At 38.2% G+C, this 20,142-nt stretch overlaps 1 protein-coding gene across 5 annotated transcripts in view; it reads left to right on the forward strand.

The window, feature by feature from the left end:
- Positions 1-540: 540 nt before the first annotated feature.
- The window catches only part of ST8SIA6 (ST8 alpha-N-acetyl-neuraminide alpha-2,8-sialyltransferase 6), a 52,402-nt gene continuing 32,800 nt past the window's right edge, over positions 541-20,142 (forward strand). For 3 of the 5 annotated variants that reach the window (XM_039331597.1, XM_039331595.1, XM_039331596.1), the window contains exons 1-3: positions 541-1,847; positions 2,098-2,205; positions 10,894-10,992. In XM_039331597.1, the coding sequence (XP_039187531.1) occupies positions 1,753-1,847; positions 2,098-2,205; positions 10,894-10,992 (302 nt within the window). In that variant the 5' untranslated portion in view covers positions 541-1,752. Of the gene's footprint in view, positions 1,848-2,097; positions 2,206-10,893; positions 10,993-13,009; positions 13,108-20,142 lie in introns of those variants that run through there. The other 2 variants (XM_039331600.1, XM_039331599.1) reach the window with 2 other exon arrangements.

Raw genomic sequence — 20,142 nt, forward strand, 5'->3', positions numbered from 1 at the left:
CTCCACATGGGCAAGGCCTGGGAAACCCATCCACAGACACAAGGGGGGTCTGCTGCCGGCAAGATGGGGCTTACCAGTCTCAGTCCATTGGAGAGGTTAGCTTGGAGTCCCATCTGGGGTGCCAAATTGTTAGAAGTCAAGTCTTCATCCTGGTTCATCCAAGCCGGGAATAAATAAGCAAACATGGCGGCTGCTTTGGGAAGAAGGTTACAGTTTATTGCAGAAAGATGGTTCTTCAGGAAAGTGCAGAGGAGAGAAGAAGAGCAGAGCGAGATTGAGCACATGGGCAGTAGGTTTTATACCCCCCCTAGCCTTTTGTTTGGAAGTTTCCTGTTCCTGTGGCATGAACCTTGAGGCTGTTTCTGAGTGTTTGTCTAGGCCTTGATATCTGTGGTTTAATTCTATTATCATATCCTGCTTCCCAAGTGATGGGGCTGACTCCTAGAGTTTGGGTGGGGTATGCAGATCTTCTCTTTTGTCTTCTTGATTGCTCTGGCTTCAACTTTCTGATGGTTTTACATTTGCATTTGTATGGGCCTAACTCTTGCTTGGGGCACAGAGATAGATTTGGGGCCAGGTTTGGTTTTAAAAAGTCCTTTTGAGGAAAAATATATTTTTCTGCCCTTTTTAATATTTCTTCTCTGGGCTAACTTTCATCACTTGTATTGATCCATGACTAACCAAGTTCTAAGTTCACATGACCAATAAATTAAAAAAGCCTCAGTCAAGATAAAAGTAAAATTTAGCATGTTGCAGCTGTACAGGTGCTAGATATAGAAGTGAGCTTCTCAAACCAATTGTGTCAATACATTGTTGGTAACAAGAGTAATTAGTGACAAGAGATAGGGAGGGGCGAGGCTGGCCCTCTTCTGTTGTTCTTTTGTCACTATTACCTGTAAAGGAAAAGTGAGCAAAAATTGCTCACATATGAGAGCTTGGCATTCCTCTAGTACTCTAGTAGTAGCTTTGGATGGATGCCCACAATTTAAGCCTCAGAAATGTCCTACATGGAAGGTTTTACAAATCTATCAAAGCTTGGGTTGAAAGCTCTGTTGGCTTTTTCACACTATGCTTGCTTGGGCCTCAGGAGAAGATTGAAATCCTGTTATTGTCCCTAAAGCTCTATCATTCTTCACATGCTCAGAAGCACCCTTTTCCTGTCGTTTTACACCTGATCTTGATGCAGCTGGAAAATGGGTGCTAGCAAATACTTGGTTTCTCTCCACTCTTCTCTTTCACGGCACCCGATTACTCCCACCATCTCCTCCCCGCGCCACCCCCACCTCCCAATTCCGTTTCCATCCCTCCAGGCGCTTGGTGTCGATAGGAGAAGAGCGAGCAAGAGACCCCGGGGGAGAGAAATGGAGGCGGACTGCCAAGGGATGTTTTCAGGGCTGGGACTAGGTGCCCCCCTCCCCTTCCCTTGGCTTCGTCAGACCCAGAAGGAAACGAATCTCGTGCCACCGAGCCGGACTGGCTGTGATCGCCCCTCGCGAGTTGAAGCAGCTGGGGAGGCGGCGCGGTGCGGCTCGGCCAAAGAGAAGGCGGCGACCCTGGGCGGGCCGTCGCCGCCCCTCCTTCTCCTTCACCCACCACCGCCACTGCCGCCGACCTGACGGTGTTGCCATCACTGCAGCGGGGGGGGGGGCTGCCATTGCCATCGCTTCTTCATTCTCCGTTCCTCGCTTTCTGCAGCTCTCGGGTCGCGTCGCCGTTCAGCTACCCAGGCAGCTGCAGGCGGGCGAGAGGACGATGCGGGCGGTCCTTGCCCTGCTCGCTCTAATCGCCAGCCTGCTCCTCTTCTTGTGCTTGGCGCGGCTCCCGGCCGACGGCGCCGGGGGCGCAAGGTAGGCGGAGGAGACCCGGAGCTTCCACTGGGGAGGCGTGGCTTAGGAAAGGGAAACAGAGTTCGGGGGGGGGGCACCAATGGCAAATGGGGGAGCCGATACCCCGGACCCGGTGCACGTAGGTCACGGTCCCGCGGGGACTGCAAGAAGAATTAGCCGTTGAATAAGCGCGCGTTGTGGCTCTTGCTGACCGCTCCTCTCGCTGGACCCTCTAGACAACTTTGGTCTCTCTTGCTTGCTTGCTTGCTAGTGGCTGGGAGCAGGAGGGCAGAGCTGCAACGGACTTCACCCCCAAAATGATGAGGTACCTCCGGTCCCCCGCGCATGTCCACCTGGCTGCTCCGTTGGTCCCCAACAGGTAAAGACGGTGAGGGGGTTGCTCTGTTGGGAATGCATCTCTGCGTTAGCTTGGACCAGAAGGGATCGCTGCTAACTAACATCGCCTGTGCTGAGAATGCAGAGCATCTCAAAAGCTCTCAGGAGCTTGTCACTTTGGGTTGGGCAGTAATGTAAAGAATTATTCCACAGGAAGCTAAGATGCCCCCCTCAGTCCTCTTCTAAATGGCTGATCCAATTATTTCCTAAAGTTCAGTTGTCTATTAGTGCAATAATCTTTCATTTCATTGATAGTTGGGCAAATGTGTCTGATGCTCTACTTACAGTACTTTTAAAACTTTGTGCATGAGAGTCTATATCCTGTATATATAATGTATATGAAGATATATTTCAAATCTCTTGAAGTAAATCCCAGATTTTCAATAAATGATATCTTATACAACAGCAGAAAACACACTAATTTGTAACACTGGAAAAATAGTATGCCTTGCGTTAGACTTGTCTTTTTTCCACATTTAAGCTAATAGAATAATAATATTTCTGAAATAATCTGGGAAATTATTTACTTGGCATCTCTAATTTTGTCTGCAGGCCTTTCTTTGATGAGCTACTAGATGTTTCTGTGTGTGTGTGTGTGTGTGTGTGTGCGCGCGCGCAGTAATATCTTTCCTGTGATTATTAAAACATCATCATTTAAAATGGGATGAAAATTTTTCAAAAGGAAAGAAATTCATATTTAAGCTCTTTGGCATCGTGTTTACTAGTACTCATTTATCATATGTTACAGTAACTTCCTATAAACCTCAAATTCACACAGAGGAATAATGAAATATATCATTGCAAGTGCCTCTTCACGCAATAAGTATGCAGCACAAAAACCCAAGTTGCAATTCAGATCAAATGTTAGCTGGATATAGTTTGCAATTATTGTACTTTTAAAAAACCATCACTCACTCTTGTGTTCAGCCAAAGCAATGGCCAAAGGAGATGGTTTACAGGGACAGGGATATTGGGAAGTAGAGAGCAAGCTTCCTGCTTATTTTCTGTTCTCTGTAAACAAAAGAATACTTTTGTAAAAAGTGCTCCTGTTATTTACTTTCAGAAAATCTGTTCAAGTTGACAGTTAGGTGCCTATGGAAAACATAGGTTCCCTTCTTATGTTTACTAGGTTTTCGATTCCACCTGCATTTTAGAAATACATTATTTTAGGAAGCAGGTAAGTATGAGGTAGAGACTAGGAATGAGGACACCCATTTCAAGTCTGTCCCTCAGCCCTAGATGGTCATTTGGTGACTCTTGGTCTCTTTCAGCTCAACACACTTAATAGGCTTATTGTGGTAACAGGAAAAGGAGGAGAGAACACTATGCACCCTTGAGCATTTTCGTGAAAAATGGAGTATTGATCAAATCAGCCAATCAATATCATAATGCAAACACTGGTCCTTGCCCTTTATTTATTGGAATGACCCTGGATTCTAAACAGATCCCTTTTCACCCTCTAGAATAGTAATATATCCTGAGAAGTTCATTTACGTTTTGAAAAAATCATGCTTTTGTTCAGGGTACTAGATCTGGGTTACATACCTCCAGGGAGGTGCAAGAAGATGCATGGAACTTAATTCTTTGGTGTTTTCATGTAGAAGATGTCTGAGTTTGCAGCTTGGATTTGACAGCTCTATGGCCCTTCCCATTTTAAATAGGCAGATTTCCATGGTAACCCTTTGGGACTGCAGCAGCCCACATCAGCTCCCAACATTCCAAATGTGTCCCTGGCTGAAAAAAGTTGTTCCATTGTTGTATGATGTACCTATAGGAAATCAGTTTTCACATAGGAAGCACATCATTTGAATTTATTACTTTAAGATCATTTGCTGTTTGCTGTACTATAATGCTTTACAAATATAAATATAAAAAATGTAATATAGATATTTACCATAGCTTCCAATTTGAGCCCAAAAAACTGAGATGTTCCAAGAAGTCAGCAAAGAGATACAGAAAACTATATACTGTCTTTCTGTTATCTAGCAAGCATCTGGATTTTTGTAGTCCCAACTGAGTAGTCCTATACTTAATACATACCACACACACACACATACACACACAAACACAAATGACCAACCATTAGGCTAGAGAATGAAGTCTTATTCATACAGGCGTTTTCCTGGTAAACCACTGTTGTGGCTGGTTCATTATAAATTCTCTTGACTAGGAGGATATGCTCCTTTCCTTGATTCCAAGTTGCATCCTGAGCGACCCACCAACATAGTAAGGAAAGGAGAGAAACTTGAATTTGGGGAAAGGTTGAGATAAATAATAAATGCAGAACATTAGTATACAAAGCAAAAACCAACCCAAAGAAACAAATATACCACAACATCATACCATTTATAATTGATTTAGCATAGTTTGGATTTCTCAAACATTGATAGTGAGTTTTGAAGTTAGACTCAGGCTGCAAAATGGGGAGCTATGAGGCTCTATGTGTGTGGGGGGGGCTGTCCATGGACTGCACATCCCAATTGATCCAACAATCAACTGTATCCAACTGAGGTGATGTCTGAAAAGAAACTATAGAGCTAAAACTAGAATAACTAGAATTTCTGTAAAGAGTTATTGTATGGACTCAAATTTAGTCATGCTCAGAGAAAATCTGTTAAAAAACTGAAATGAGACAAGTTACTTATTGCTAACTGAAATCAATTTAAGATATTGATTTCAGTGTGCTTACTCTAAGCACAGCAATGGTGAGAGTAGGTCTTTCCATTACGATTCTGAGAACTTAAAAGGAGAAATGGAAGTTTCAAATACTGTTAAATAATGTTAAATAATATTTATATTATTTCAGGTTTCCATTAATGAAAGATTTGTAGAGATAAAAAAGAAAAAAGCTTTTTTAAAAAGTAGGAAAGTACTGAATTCTCATGTTGTAATAAATCACAATGTCTTTAATTTTTCTTCAGTTGCCTATTGAATGAAATAGTTAGTTTAAAATGCTCAATTAAGCCCACACAAAATAATTTACATTCTGGCTTAGGTTAATAAGGTAAGAGGTATTCTTCACTTTGCTAAAACTACTTATGTATATAAAAAAAAGGTTTTATTCATGCCTCTGTGCCTGTCTGCTAGTCTTTTGTTCTGCCAAAATATTTTATGGTCCAAAGGACTGATAGTTTTATAATCTGTCTGACTGACTGTTTCCCTGTTTCATTTTGGAACGCAATGATTAAGGTTCCCATCCTGGCTGAAGAGTGCTAATCATTTTATAAATCTCACTACTACCTCTTAATAATTGTTTTCTATTTTTTTTTCTTGGTTTTTCACTCTGTGGTCGCCATCTTAGGAAACAGAATAATAGAATTGGAAGGGAGATTGGAACCCCTATATTTTTCTGGACAAATGGCTGTCCAATCTCTTCTTAAAAACCTCCAATGATGGAGCACCCACAACTCCAGGAGGCAAACTGTCCTACTGATTAATTGTTCTCACTGTCAGAAGATTTCTCCTTAATTCTAGGTTGCATCTCTCCTTAATAATCTTCTAACTGTCACTTTTAGTCCTGCCCTCAGGAAAACACTTTTATCAAGCCATAATAGCTGCCTTCTTTATCAATTTTTACTAAGTCAAGGGCGGACTTTTAGACCATATTAACAGCCAAACATTTCTTACTGTGATTATTCATACATTATTTTTCAATGTCATTTTCTTTAATGTGCATCTTGTAGGAGCCTACTTTCAGCCAAGTGGTAGTGAGAGATACAGTATTAACTGAAGGAAAGTGGAAAGGAAATTGTTTTTAGGGATGAAAAAGATTACATCAATATATTGGGCTATATTCAACTAAAATTCATGACTGGTTTTCGTAAAAGATTGTGTGCAATTCAGCCCTCCTTCTTACAGTATTTCTCTAAGGGCTTAGAGATATTCTTACTTCCAAGTACTTTGTTTTTTCTGTCTTAGTAGCTTCTCTACAGAATTCAATAGTGATGTCCAAATCCTGGGAAGAAGTGGGAAGATGTCACTGTTACAAATTTTGAGCAAAACATACCAAGCTTCTTCATAGGCTAATATGCTTCCTTCCCTTGCTTTGGACTGCAAAATGAAATGGCCACATGGCTTTGCTTCTCCTACTTTGCTTCCTTTCTTTATGCCTTTCTGTGGCCAGAAGCAGATTCCATAGAGGTTAGAAAAGCCATAGAGGTTTCTCTGCAGGTGCAGGATCAAGCCATGTGCAAGCATCCCAGCCACTTCATGGTACCTTCTGTGTTACACAGAGAACACTTACGGAAGGGGTGAAGAAGATGGACAAACTATGTGGATTGCAATTCATCTTCACCTCAAAGAACATATCATAACTGGGGTATGAAGCTTTTTGTCTCGTTGCATTTAAATTGCCTGCCACAGGCCCAGTGCTTGCAGCCATTATAATGGATTTTCCCAACTACACTGCAATCCTTTGTTGAGGCAACAAATGTCATAAGGAGTTGTTTTTCAACTTGGCAATTTTAAGGTATATGAGCTTCAGTTCCCATAATTCCCAAGCGGGAATAACTTATTGCCACTTATTTGGCTTTTTTAAATAGGGGCAGAATGAAGGGAGGGAGAGAGGAAGGGAGAGAGGGAGGGAGGGGGAGAGAGAGAGAGAGAGAGTGTGTATTTGGAGAAAGAAAAAAAATCTATAGAATAAAAACTTAAACCCAAGGTCACGGTGCCACATACAATTACCTGGCACTAAAAGAATCAGCTGACATAAAGATTACAGCAAAGCAAGAGGATTAAGTATTACCATTTCAACTATAAATAATTATTAATTTTGTGTAAATTAATTTATCTAAATAATTGCTCCAGCTATTAAGACAAATTAATGGTTAGGATGGTGGTAACTGAAGATGCTTCGGTTTACTAAAGTTTTCTGCTTTAGTATTAAGTATTCCTCCAAATACTTAACTTGAATTATCTGTTTTTAATGGCAGCATCAAGCTCTTGAAATTCTAGTACAACTTCACTCCAGGGGAGCTATAAGAAGGAAGCATTGATTTATAAGCAATTACATTCTGACACATTAATTCTGAATGCTTTACATTGGGCAGCTTGTACTATTTAATACCATTAACTTAGATTAGGGTTCACTGTTTTACTTTATATGGTCATCTGTCCATAAAACTATTGTATGAACAACTGCCTAGCATAAGCTGCCCAGCGTAAAGCATTCAGAATTAATGTATCAGAATGTAATTTCTTTTAAATCAATTCCTTCCTTCTTATGGCTACCCTGGAGTAAAGTTTTACTAGAATTGCAAAAGCTTGATGCTGCCATTGAAAATAGATAATAAGATCCTGTGATTACTATTTTTTTGAAAACATCATTTTGAGAACACTATATATATGTGTGTGTGTGTGTGTGTGTGTGTGTGTGTGTGTGTGTGTGTGTGTTTTCTGAGGTTTTCGCGGGTGTTTGTATGTAGGTCTTTGGTTGTTCGGGTTTTCTCCCGCGTAAAATTGGAAGTGTCTTGGCGACGTTTCGACGAAGTCCCATTCGTCATCTTCAGGCTGGTGTTTTCAGCTTCGTGCTTCGAGCAGCAATGTGTGGTCTTAGCTGTTTCTTCCTTTTAACTGCCAGTGGGGGTATGAACTGATTGGGTGGGAGCTTGGCTGTGTTCTGATTGGGTAGAGGTGTGTTCTGATTGGTTAGGGGTTTGGCAGTGCTCTGATTGGCTGGGGGGTTGGCTGCGCTCTGATTGGCTGGGGGGTTGGCTGTGCTCTGATTGGCTGGGGGAGTGTTCTATTTGGTTGTGCTCAGGTTAGTCTGAGTTGCAGGGGGGTTTAAGATTTTGGGCTGCCTTGCTATTTTTTGGCTTCGTGGTCGTGCCTCATCTTCATGGAGGGTGTCAGTTTGCTTCATGTATGGATTGGAGGGGTTTAAAGTGGCTAATGCTGCAGCTGTGGTCTGGCTTCTGGTTTGTGGTCGTGCCTCATCATCAGTGTGGCTTTGGGTTTGCTTTTTGCGTGGATGTGTGGTGGTGACATCCTGTGTGGTTTTTGTGAGTGTGGGTCTGGTATCATTTTTTGTGTTAGGGAGTCGTTTGTCAATAAGGGCGGGTTTCCAAATTTCCGAGGAGCACGAAGCTGAAAACACCAGCCTGAAGATGACGAATGAGACTTCGTCAAAATGTTGCCAAGACACTTCCAATTTTACGCGGGAGGAAACCCAAATAACCAAAGACCTACATACAAACACCCGCAAAAACCTCAGAAAGCATATATATATATATATATATATATATATATATATATATATATATATATATATATATATATATATATATATATAATTTTTATTTTTTATTTTTTCAATTTACAAAACGATAAACATTTTTCTTTTTTTCTTTTTTTAACAGTACTGTGTCATGTATCTCTTACAGTTATTTACATTTATTGCTATACATTTTTATTTCTCTGTTCTAACCAATTATACCACTTGTCCCATACCTCATAAAACTCTGTTTCTTCCCTGCCTTTCATTTGTAGTGTAAGCTTATACATCTCGGCACATTCTAATATCTATGGATAATCATATCATTAGCTGGTATATTTTCAAGTTTCCAGCATTGCACATAGACAATATATGTTGCTGTTACTGTGTATACAATAATATATTGGAGTTGCTTCTTTATCTTTTGATTAATTATTCCTAATAAAAATAATTCAGCTTTAAATTCAATTTGTTCTCCTGTTATCTCCTGTAGCCATCTCCTTATCTGTTCCCAGTATTTCCTTGCTTTAGGACATTGGCACCACATGTGATAAAATGTTCCATCCTTATATTTACACTTCCAACAGTCTGGTTTCATATTTGTATACATCTTGGCCAATCTCACCGGTGTTAGATGCCACCTATAAAGCATTTTGTACTGATTTTCTTTATATGCCGTTGATAATGTTAATTTGCAGTTTTTGTTCCATACTTTTTCTCATTCCTCTAAATTTATATTTCGGCCTACATTCCATGCCCATGCTATCATCGGACCTTTCACTATTTCTTCTTCCATTTCTACCTCTAATAAATATTTATACGCTTTTGTTAAAAAAAATTCTTCCTTGCCTATCAATATTCTATTCAATTATTGTGGTACCCCTTGAATTCCATATTCTTCCATATCTTTCTGTATCTCGACTGTGTCTGTAAATATGGCCACCAGTCTATAATTATTCCCTGTTCTTTTAGTTCTTCCTTTGATTTAAGGTTCCCCTGTCAATCTAATAATTCTTTGTATCTTATCATCTTTCTTTTTATCCAATGTATTCGGGTAAATCGTTATTTGGGTAAATTGTTCCAGCAACCATTCCTTATATGCTTTAGCCTCCAGTCCCCTAATCATCTTTGTTGCTCTTCTCTGAACTCTTTCTAGAGTCTTAACATCTTTTTTACATCGCGGTGACCAAAACTGGATGCAGTATTCCAACTGTGGCCTTACCAAGGCATTGTAAAATGGTATTAACACTTCACATCTTGATTCTATCCCTTTGTTAATGCAGCCTAGCAATGTGTTGGCCTTTTTGGCAGCTGCAGCACACTGCTGGCTCATATTTAAGTGATTGTCCACTAAGACTCCGAGGTCCCTCTTACAGTTACTACTATTGAGCAAGGTATCCCCTATACTATACCTGTACATTTTGTTTTTCTTGCCTAAATGTAGAACCTTGCTTTTTTCACCACTGAATTTCATTTTGTTAGATAGTGCCCAGTGTTCAAGTCTGTCCAGATCCTTCTGTATCTTAAGCCTATCTTCTGGAATGTTGGCTATTCCTGCCAGCTTGGTGTCATCTGCAAATTTGATGATCTATCCCCTCATCCAAATCATTGATGAAGATGTTGAAGAGCACTGAGCCCAGAACAGAGCCCTGGGGCACCCCACTACACACTTCCCTCCATGTAGATGCGGTTCCATTGAGGACCACTCGCTGAGTACGGCTGGTCAGCTGTCTACCTCACATTTTTCTATTTTGTCAAGTAGTAGGTTGTGATCTACTTTATCAAATGCCTTACTGAAGTCCAAGTAAATTATGTCCACAGCATTCCTCTGATCCACTAATTTTGTCACTTGGTCAAAGAATGCAATAAGATTTGTCTGGCATGATCTGTTTTTGACAAACCTGTGTTGGCTTTTAGTAATGACTTTGTTTGCCTGTAGTGTTTGCTGATTCGTTGTTTGATTATCTTTTCCAGGATCTTCCCAGGTATTGAGGCAGGCTGCTAGGTCTGTAATTTCCTGGATCCGTTTTTTTTTTTTTCCTTTTTTGAAGATACGAACTACATCAGCTCTTTTCCAGTCCTCCGGTAGCTCCCCACATATGTATGTATGTATGTATGTATGTAGGTAGGTAGGTAGGTAGGTAGGTAGGTAGGTAAAATATGTCAATACAAATTTTAAATGTATTTCTGTTGAAATTTTATTGAAGTGGGACTTGTATTTCTTTCAATGTGTTTCTGATTTACATTAGCATCTACACAGTGCACTACACAATTCAATCAGAAATCAAGTTGAAAAAATAAATTCTGAATTGGGTGGCAATTCAAAGTCATTCTTCTTCAGAGACTTCATTGGTATTTCTTGTTACTTTCATAATTTACTTATCTTTTCAGCAATTCATTGTGCTATTGCACAGAGTGTTTGCTCTTCTTTCAAATGGATTTTCCTTTTTATATAAACAGAGCAATTCCTAATCCAGCCAGAGTGCAGAAATCTGAGCAAGCCTCCAAATGCAAGGATATATGGAGTAACAATTGGTCATCGTCAATCAAGAAGAAAAGGTAAAGTGTCTGCATTCGGTTATAAATGTACTTGACTGACAAGCAGCCATGGCAATTTTACAATCCTGAAAAGCTAAGTGTATAGCATAGCAATTTTAGGTGTGAAGAATCCATTGGCATCTCCTTATAGGAACTTGGCCAAAATCTTTTAGTAGTTGAATTGGCCAACATCTGATTTAACCTAAATATGATTACCCTGATAAATTATTATAGCATCATACTTTACTGTCATGGCATTTGCTGTCTAGAATGGCATCACTTGACAGGTTCACATTGCCCCGACTCTATTGCCCAGCAAATTAGTTTTAATTATCTGCAGTGGTGGGATTCAAATACCTGAACAACCAGTTCTCTTATTGAATGCAGACCTGGGCCTCCAAGGCCTAGAACAGATTTCCATAAGTGGCATTCATGCACTTCCGTCGGGCCATTCTAGACCTGGGCAGCCTCTGAGGCCTAGAACGGACTTCCGTAAGTGGCATCCATGCACTTCTGGTAGGCCATTCTAGGCCTGGGAGGCCTCCTCCTGGCCTCCCAGGCCTAGACTGGACTTCCAGAAGCAGTGTGCATTCAGCCAGTTCTCCGAACTCAGCAAAATTTAGCTACCGGTTCTGCCGAATCGATGCAAACCAGCTGAATCCCACCACTGATTATCTGGTTCTTTCCCCAGATCCTGGGGTAAGAAATTGTTTTTCGTGCATTTTTGTTATCAGACCAGGGACTTTTTTTGTTTGCTTTTATCATTTTTATCTAGTCTTACTTATAATTGGGTATATTAGCTGTTTTGTTGTATCTGCCCTGAGTTGGTTGACTTGGATAGTTCTATAAACTTGATACCATAAAAGTATATAAAATCACCTGAATTCTGATCTGAAACATGTATTTTCCTATTCAGAGGTATGTCCACTGGTAAGTTATATATGTAAATACAAAGATAAAGGTTACAATAGAGATAATATGCTTTATGCTTTGTACAAAATACTATTTATTGGCCAAGCAAGGATAGAGTCCAGACTAGTATGGAAATTGCCCTAATGATATTCCATGGAAAGCATGAGAGCCTATATTATTGCTTATGTTGGACTATCAAATCATATGCCTTAAATTGCCCACAATTCCACCAACTGAAATCATTCTGATGCATTGTGGGCATTAACATGATGGTCTGATATCTTGGTGAGGAAAGCCTATCTGTATCACTTGACAAGATGATAATTGTACTAGAGGATATGACATCCAGGACACTCATGAACTAAAAACTGGATTTAGGATTAACCAATCCAAGAGCTTGAATCTACCAGCCAGTTGAAAAGGTTTGGTTGCTACAGATTATCTCTTCATGTTCCTGAGGCTATGATGTTTTGAGACAGCCTTGCTTCATTTGATGCCCTCCAAATACATTGTTTTTCTGCATCCAGAAGACCAAGATTTTGACATGCTGCTTGAAGTTCTGGGAGTTGAAGTTCAATATATTCCCAAATTACAGATGGTTACTCTGAAGTCTGAACCTACAGCTGGTAGTTTACCAGCTAAGTCTGTGCCTTAACAGTCTATATATTGCTAATATGTAAGAATTTTACTTACAGTTGAAGAAAAAGGATAATTGAACTTCATCTATTTAGCTTTAGAAGTTCTGTTTATGCTGTAATTTCATATATAATACTCACTTATGTTAATTCAGTGATGCATGATATCAAACAAGCCATCAGCTAATAGACAATTTTTTGCTCTGGTTGAGTTTTTCCCCTTACATGTTGATTTTTATATTACTTGTTTAAACAAGCTCAAATTTCCATAGCTAATTTCAGTATTTTTTATATTTTATAAAATATTTTATATTACATCTATCTGTCTGTCTGTCTGTCTATCTATCTATCTATCTATCTATCTATCTATCTAATTCTTATCCCTTTTTTTTATAAACACAATGAGGTTTATCTGAGGTTTATGTCAATGAGGTTTATCTGAGGCACGATTATTATATCAATACCCCTTCCCCCTCCTATTTCCCCCACAGCAACTCCTTCCCCTTATGAAGTGAAAGAAGGATGACTGGCCCAGTGTCACTCAGTTGGCTTTCATACCAAAGGTGGGACTCAGTCTCCTATTTTCTAGGTCAGCATCTTAACTACTACACCAAACTAATGTTTATGAGATGTTTTTTATTGGTGTTGTTATTGATTTTGTTAGATGACAAAAAATTAACAGAAACATACTTCCATTCAAGTTTTTTCAGTATTTTATTAACAAATACTGTTTCAATAACAATATTGCTTTGGTGAAGAACCTCTATGTTAAGACATTCATACATAATATTCCAATGAATTCTTCATGACAAATAATCACCCAAAACAGTTGATTATTGCAGCTTTATAGTGGTGAAGACTGGACCTCCAGGTCAGAAGAAGTCAGAATAACAGCATGGACAGGCTTTGAGGCACACAAGTCAGATTGAGTCAACAGCAGCCTGTCAAGCTGTTGATTGCCATAACCCTTGGCAGCCATTACAGAAGCTCTTAAATAGCTGTAGAATGGAATGCTTTGGGAGCCTATTTACATAGAAAAACAGGCTATCTTATTCAAAGATTAAGAGCTTGCATTAGTTTACATCTTTTTGTTTTATGCACCATAGCATGCTGATAATTCTAATGCAGCATCATAAAACTCTGACCTATATCACGATTTCTTACAGTTATAGATCTTTTATGATTTAACAATAAAAATTTCAAAGCAACACATTAATTAACAGTATCTACTTCACTGAACATCAGAATCTGATATCTTCTTTCTCATGTGCTGCAACTCAAGCAGTGATGATCAACTAAAAATTTCCTTCAGATGACATTATTAGCTTGAAGGCAAGATATTCAGGTCAGAAAACTGCAGTTCAATATAATTTTGAGATCTCGCATCAAAAAGAACATAGAGAAAATGTGACAGAAAGTGTCAAAGAACTTAAATAGGACAAAATAGTTTTATTAGTTCTAAATTCCTAATTGGCAACTTCACAACGAAAGATTTGTTGCTAATTCTTCAGGAACTATAGTTTCCTTTGCAATTAGGATTGCTTTAAAGCCATGTTTACCATGCTTTGTGAAGTATAGGATTTAGATCTGTCACTGATACCAGTTGATTTAGTATTTTGCTGGAGATTGTTTACATGACATTTAGCCAGACTGGTATTTACATGATCTTTAAGCAAATTGGAGCTTTCCGGAAGTTTTGGGATTTAGCTACTTAGGTCCTTGTAACTGACTATTCTCAGATGGGAGTGGCATACCAAGCTTCAAGGGGGAATAAACCCAATATGGATAACAAAAACATTCAAAGACTTTAACAATTTACATAAAGAACAAGAAATCTCTTTAGGTACTATGGAAGAGTATATAACAATCTTTCTAAACTATCAGAAAACCGATAAGAAAAGCAAATTTTGAATAGTCCAATAACAACTTTTGAAATAATAGAAGCAATTAAAAGAACTAAAACATCTAAGTCCGGGACCAGTTGGCCTACCGAGTGGTTTTTATTAAATTTTCAAAGATCAACTACTTCCTCCGATGAAGGACTTAATGAATTTTATCTTACAAGGCAATCCTATACCAGATTCTTGGAAGGATGCCTACATTTATGTAATACCCAAAATGGACTGGATTTAACTTCTGTGAAAAATTACAGGCCAATTTCTCTCAATAATAATTACAACTTTTTACATCTATTTTAGCTGAAAGACTTAAAAAAAAGTTTTACAGGATTATATACATGAAGATCAGTGTGGTTTCTTACCTAAAAGACAACTAAAAGATAATGTAAAAGTAATTTTGAATATAATTGAATATTTATAACAATGTAACGACAAACAGGTTGCATTAGTTTTTTTGGATGCAGAAAAAGCTTTTGACAACTTGAACGAGGCCTTTATGTTTAAAGTAGTGGAAAAGATTATTCCAGAAATCTTTCTTGATTACCTATAACCTCATCAGAAGTGGTAGAATTCTATTTTATCACTTAATTATCCATTTTAGCACTTCAAAATTAAATCACATATTCCATGTGCTTTTATAATATCTATAGACCATAAAATGCAATTCTATTCCATCTCTGGGTAAGCATAAAGAATTTTCTGGATGTATCTATAAGTATATACTTTATGGATGATACTAATTCTTATCCTTGCTTTATGTAGATTACGCCCTTCTAAGTCAGCAGTTTTAGGATGCCTGCATGTGAAAAGATTCTAATAAAATAAAGAGCTCTGGGAAATTATCTGGTTCATTGATCAGCAGCCAATGTGAGGAATTAAAGTTGAGGAGGAAATAGGGATTTATGTTAATCTAATTAACTATTGATAATTTGAACTTTGTTTTCCCAATCCAGCCCCCACATGTGGTACTATGCAGATGTGTTGGTCTTCAACCACTATGATTTCTAATCAGCATGTACATACTATGAATTATCAGAATTGAAATCCAACACATCTGGAAGACATCAGGTTTATGGTTGCTTTAATTGATAGGATCTCCTTTTGGACAAAATTAAGGAATAATCACATCTCTTCTCTATTATTTTATAGAAATTACTGAATAAGTACTTTATGGTTATATATTTCATTGAGGTACATGGAAGAGAAAGGAAACATGCCTTAATGTGAGACTGTCTCCTATATTTGGCTCAAATTCAGTTAGAAGCTGCCCAGGCATTCATCTCAGTATGGCAGTATCTTTATATACCTCATTTTTTAATCAATATGTAAATGCAGTACCTTCCTCTACCCCCAAAGGTAGAAATCTACCCATTCTTTTCCCTACTTTTTCCTCTGTCTTAATGGATCCTTTACCTGCTTTTCTCACACTATGGACTAAGTCAGGGGTATGCAACCTTGGCTCTTTTATGACTCGTGGACTTCAATTCCCCCTGGACTAGGTGGTAGTTGGCTTTTGGTTAATTAGACTTCTTGCCTTGGAAATAAATTCACTACACTTAGATATATTATATAGTTTGAAGCAAAGAACATGTAGTAGTATGTTATCCATTATTCTTTCAAGTAATTTCTATCTATAATTATTTATTAGCAAGATATTGATTAGACAGGGTTTAATTAGATTGACGTGATTTTAAGTTCAAGAAATTGGAAGAATCAGAAGGCAAGTGAAACTGTGCTTTGAGTCTGAAGCTTATGTGCCTCTTCTAGAAACTCCTAAGGAATTTTTCCCAATGCTAGAGCCAAAGAAAGGATTGCCAGTCCAGCTGGCATTTGGAAATGGAATGGGAGGCGGTATCCTCTTGTTAAATCTTAGGCCAGTCCGTAAGATAACTGCTCTAGGAAACTGTTCTTACTATGAATGAAAGCACTGTCAGAGCACATGCTTATTTCATAAGTCTGAATTTCAAGTTTCAGAGCATCTTCCTTCCCATTATATTCTGAACTAAAATGTATTTAGGACTACACTGAGATCTTTTCAGGGCCTCATACCCTAAGGCTGTTCATAAACCTTTTGCATGTACCATATTTCTAGAGAATATGTGGAAATATCAAGTTCCTACTTAAGGATTGTGAAAGTGGTGCTCCGATTGTGGGATTCTCTGGAATTGAATGTTGTAGCTGCCATTTTCTATTATATTGCCAGTTAATGACTTTTCTTCCGGAGCCTGAGAGTTCTCATTTTCTTATCCCCAACCAGTGAATATCTTTAGGCAACAACTTCCCATTGTAAATTCACAGGAATTTTTCTAGATGAAATCATTGCCCAAAGTAACATTTTCCCCTTTGGTAATATCAGCTTTATAGTCTACCTCTTAATTTATAGAAATTTTTCCCCTTAAGCTTCAAGCTTCTAGGTAAAATTATTTTTCTGTCATAGGATGATAACCAGCACTAACTAAAGGAATGGCTGAATAGTTACTCTTATTCACTCTTTTTTCTCTGCTCTGCTGAATGATAGCCTGGCCCTAAGATTTCCATAAAACAGAAAGCTTAATAAAATTAACAATATCAGAGAATTGGTTTCTACAGAAACATTTATTGAATGCTCTAATCAGTATTCATTACACTGAAATGTTGGTTTTAAGAGCATTTAAAATAAAGTATTTAATACTTTCTGTATTTCTGGAGTCTACAAGCATAAATAATGAATTATAAATTGGAAAGATTTGGAAAAAAATCTCTTTTTGCAAATTTGCTTTATCAGCTTATCACTATAATCAGTTAAAATATTATGATCATAATGAAAAAATGCTGTTATGTGATTTGGGCCAATATCTTGAAATATGTCAGGACTTCTTCCTTCCAAAACCTCCTTCTACCCTCATTCAGGCATATCTTATTTCTCACAGCTAGAACAACTATTATGTGGGTTATTTTAACTATCGGGCAGAATGGCCCCTCATCCAAAATGAGGAGGAAAAAAGGCCTCTCCTACATTAGAAACAGAAAACCAGTTTGGTATAGTGGTTAAGGCACCAGGTTAGAATAGTATAGTGATTAAGGTACTAGCAGATCAAGAGTTCTAATACCAGCTTAAACACAAAACCCACTTGAAACAAAGTTGGGCATACTACATTACACTAAAGCTGGTGAAGAGTCATCACCCCAGGACAAATTTTTAACTTGGGCAAATTTACGGGGGGCGGGGGGAGACATAACAGAAAATACTAATAGAATTCAGAGTGCCATGATGATGCTTTCTACCTCTTTGACACTCAGAGAAACCACATGCATTGAAGTCCAGCTATGGAAAACATTAAAAAATGGATATATATATATATATATATATATATATATATATATATGTTTTCTGAGGTTTTCGCGGGTATTTGTATATAGGTCTTTGGTTGTTCGGGTTTTCTCCCGCGTAAAAATTGGAAGTGTCTTGGCAACGTTTCGACGAAGTCACATTCGTCATCTTCAGGCTGGTGTTTTTAGCTTCTTGCTTTGAGCTTGCTGCTCAAAGCAAGAAGCTAAAAACACCAGCCTGAAGATGACGAATGTGACTTCGTCGAAACGTTGCCAAGACACTTCCAATTTTACGCGGGAGAAAACCCGAACAACCAAAGACCTATATATATATATATATATATATATATATATATATATATATTCAGGAGAGGTTGGACTTGGGGCACTTGTGGGAACTCAATGACTCTAAAATGATGATACATTTAACTCTGCCTCTCAAATCTGCCTGCTTTTCTCCTATAGTATCATGCTTAAAAATAAGGCTTTAAAAAACTAGGAGCAAATTTGTCAATGCATTTGATAAATCTGACATTTATCCCATAAACTCTCCCCTTTTTCCAAAAGTTGAGTATCTCACATTATGCACATTTTCTTTCAGTAAGCTTTTTCCTAGCCTGTATTTTCCTTCTTAAACTCACCAGATTTTGCCTGTCATGTCCATTTATTCATTATATGCTGTTGTTTTATTATATGGTGGTTTTCTTAGTGTTTGTCCTACATGGTTATAGAGTTTGCTTATTTTTTCAGTATACTGACCTAATTCTTACAGCATAGTTGTGGATGAGAGGATGACAGGAAGATCTTCCCCAGTTAAACTGACAACCATTTTGAGAATTGGCACTCCTCTCCCATGAAAGCCATTTTGTTCAACCATCCAAAGCATGATTCCAGAATTTAAAACATATCCCACAGACTTAAAAGGGAGATGCAAGCCAGTTGTGTGCCAAGTACTGTAAACACGTTTTTATGGTGAATGCTCCCTTTCATTGTAGTCCCATTTATGTATGCTCTATTGGTCCTTGAATCAGGTGTAAAGAAATGAAGTTACGAACTTCGCCATGACATCTATAATGGCTTCAGTGAGAGAACTTGTGTACTATTTTAGGTGAACCATTACTGGCTGCAGAATAATTAGATTCCTATACTCCATCATGGCTGTGAAGACAGAAATAAAAGAGCCGATCAGAAACATTATTGCTATTGTTGTGTTGGCTTTTCACTGACTTAAAAGATATGGCAGTATTTTAAACTATGCTACAAATTTTGTTTGGGAATAGGTGTTGTTATGTCCTGAGCCTGCAAAAGCAGGCTCGGGACGTTGCATTGGTCCCGGGCATTCCAAAAGCTGCCAAGGACCAGAATGAGTGGCACTGGCCTTGTGCACATGCGCAAGATGCGAAAACGCCCCGTTACTTTGTTTTGTTTTTGTTCGGGTCTCTGGTCACTTAAAGAGGCCTGCGTGCCTGTTGCTGTTCTGTTCAGTATTGAGTAAAAGAGGAATAAAGAGCTGTTGAACTTCACCATGTCTACTCATCATTTGCAAGCGAACGGATTATTTAACAGGTATGGTGATTAGGGCTTGAGAAGTCCCTCTCTTGATATTGTTGGGTAGGACTACCCATTTTCAATTCTTCGAACCTTTGAATTGCTTTAGAAGTGATTTGAGCCTTGTTTTGCTTAGAGTTCTCAATTTTTTGCATGAATGGTTATAAGAAGGAAGCTAAACCCTATAATGATTTATTCCAGATAGGGTTAGGTTTTTCTCATTCTCCAAATCTATGAGATTGCCTAATTGGGCCTGGTGCAAGCCATTGCTGACAGTAAGCTGCACTAGGCCCCATTTTTGAATCTATAGCTTACTTCTGAGTAGGCAAATAGAAGTTTATGTCAGAGATAGAGAATCTGTGGCTATCCACATTTTGCAGCAAAACAAGTGTCAGCTGTCCCAGAGAGTATGGCATTAAAATGCTAACAATTAAAGTTTAAAAATATTTGAAAGGTTGTGCTGTAAATTCCTCTTAGTTGGAACACATTATATGGGATTTTCAAGTTATTAATACTAATGACATACATAGGCTCCATGGGTTTCAATATACTCTAAAGGAAACTAATTCTGAACCCTAAACCCTAAATTTGTGTTTTTTTACACCTGAAAAAACTCTTTATGCAAGATGCATTATTATGGGAAAACAAATTATTCTGTAGCCATCTTTATAATCTTTAGATGGCTCATTGCATATGAATGTGATGTTCTGCTGAAAATGTGTCTCAGCAGATAAATGTTCATTTTAAAAAAAAGTATTCAGAACACCAGTTTTGGACACAAAAGCAAAGCTTGTGGAAAGATGCCAAGAAATAAATCAATGAAAATTCAAGGCAATGTGCCATTCTATGTTGCCTTCATAGAGATTGCC

This window comes from Crotalus tigris, unplaced genomic scaffold (assembly GCF_016545835.1).
Source record: "Crotalus tigris isolate CLP2741 ecotype Arizona unplaced genomic scaffold, ASM1654583v1 scf7180000024437.13266115, whole genome shotgun sequence".
NCBI classification, from domain to species: Eukaryota; Metazoa; Chordata; class Lepidosauria; order Squamata; family Viperidae; genus Crotalus; species Crotalus tigris.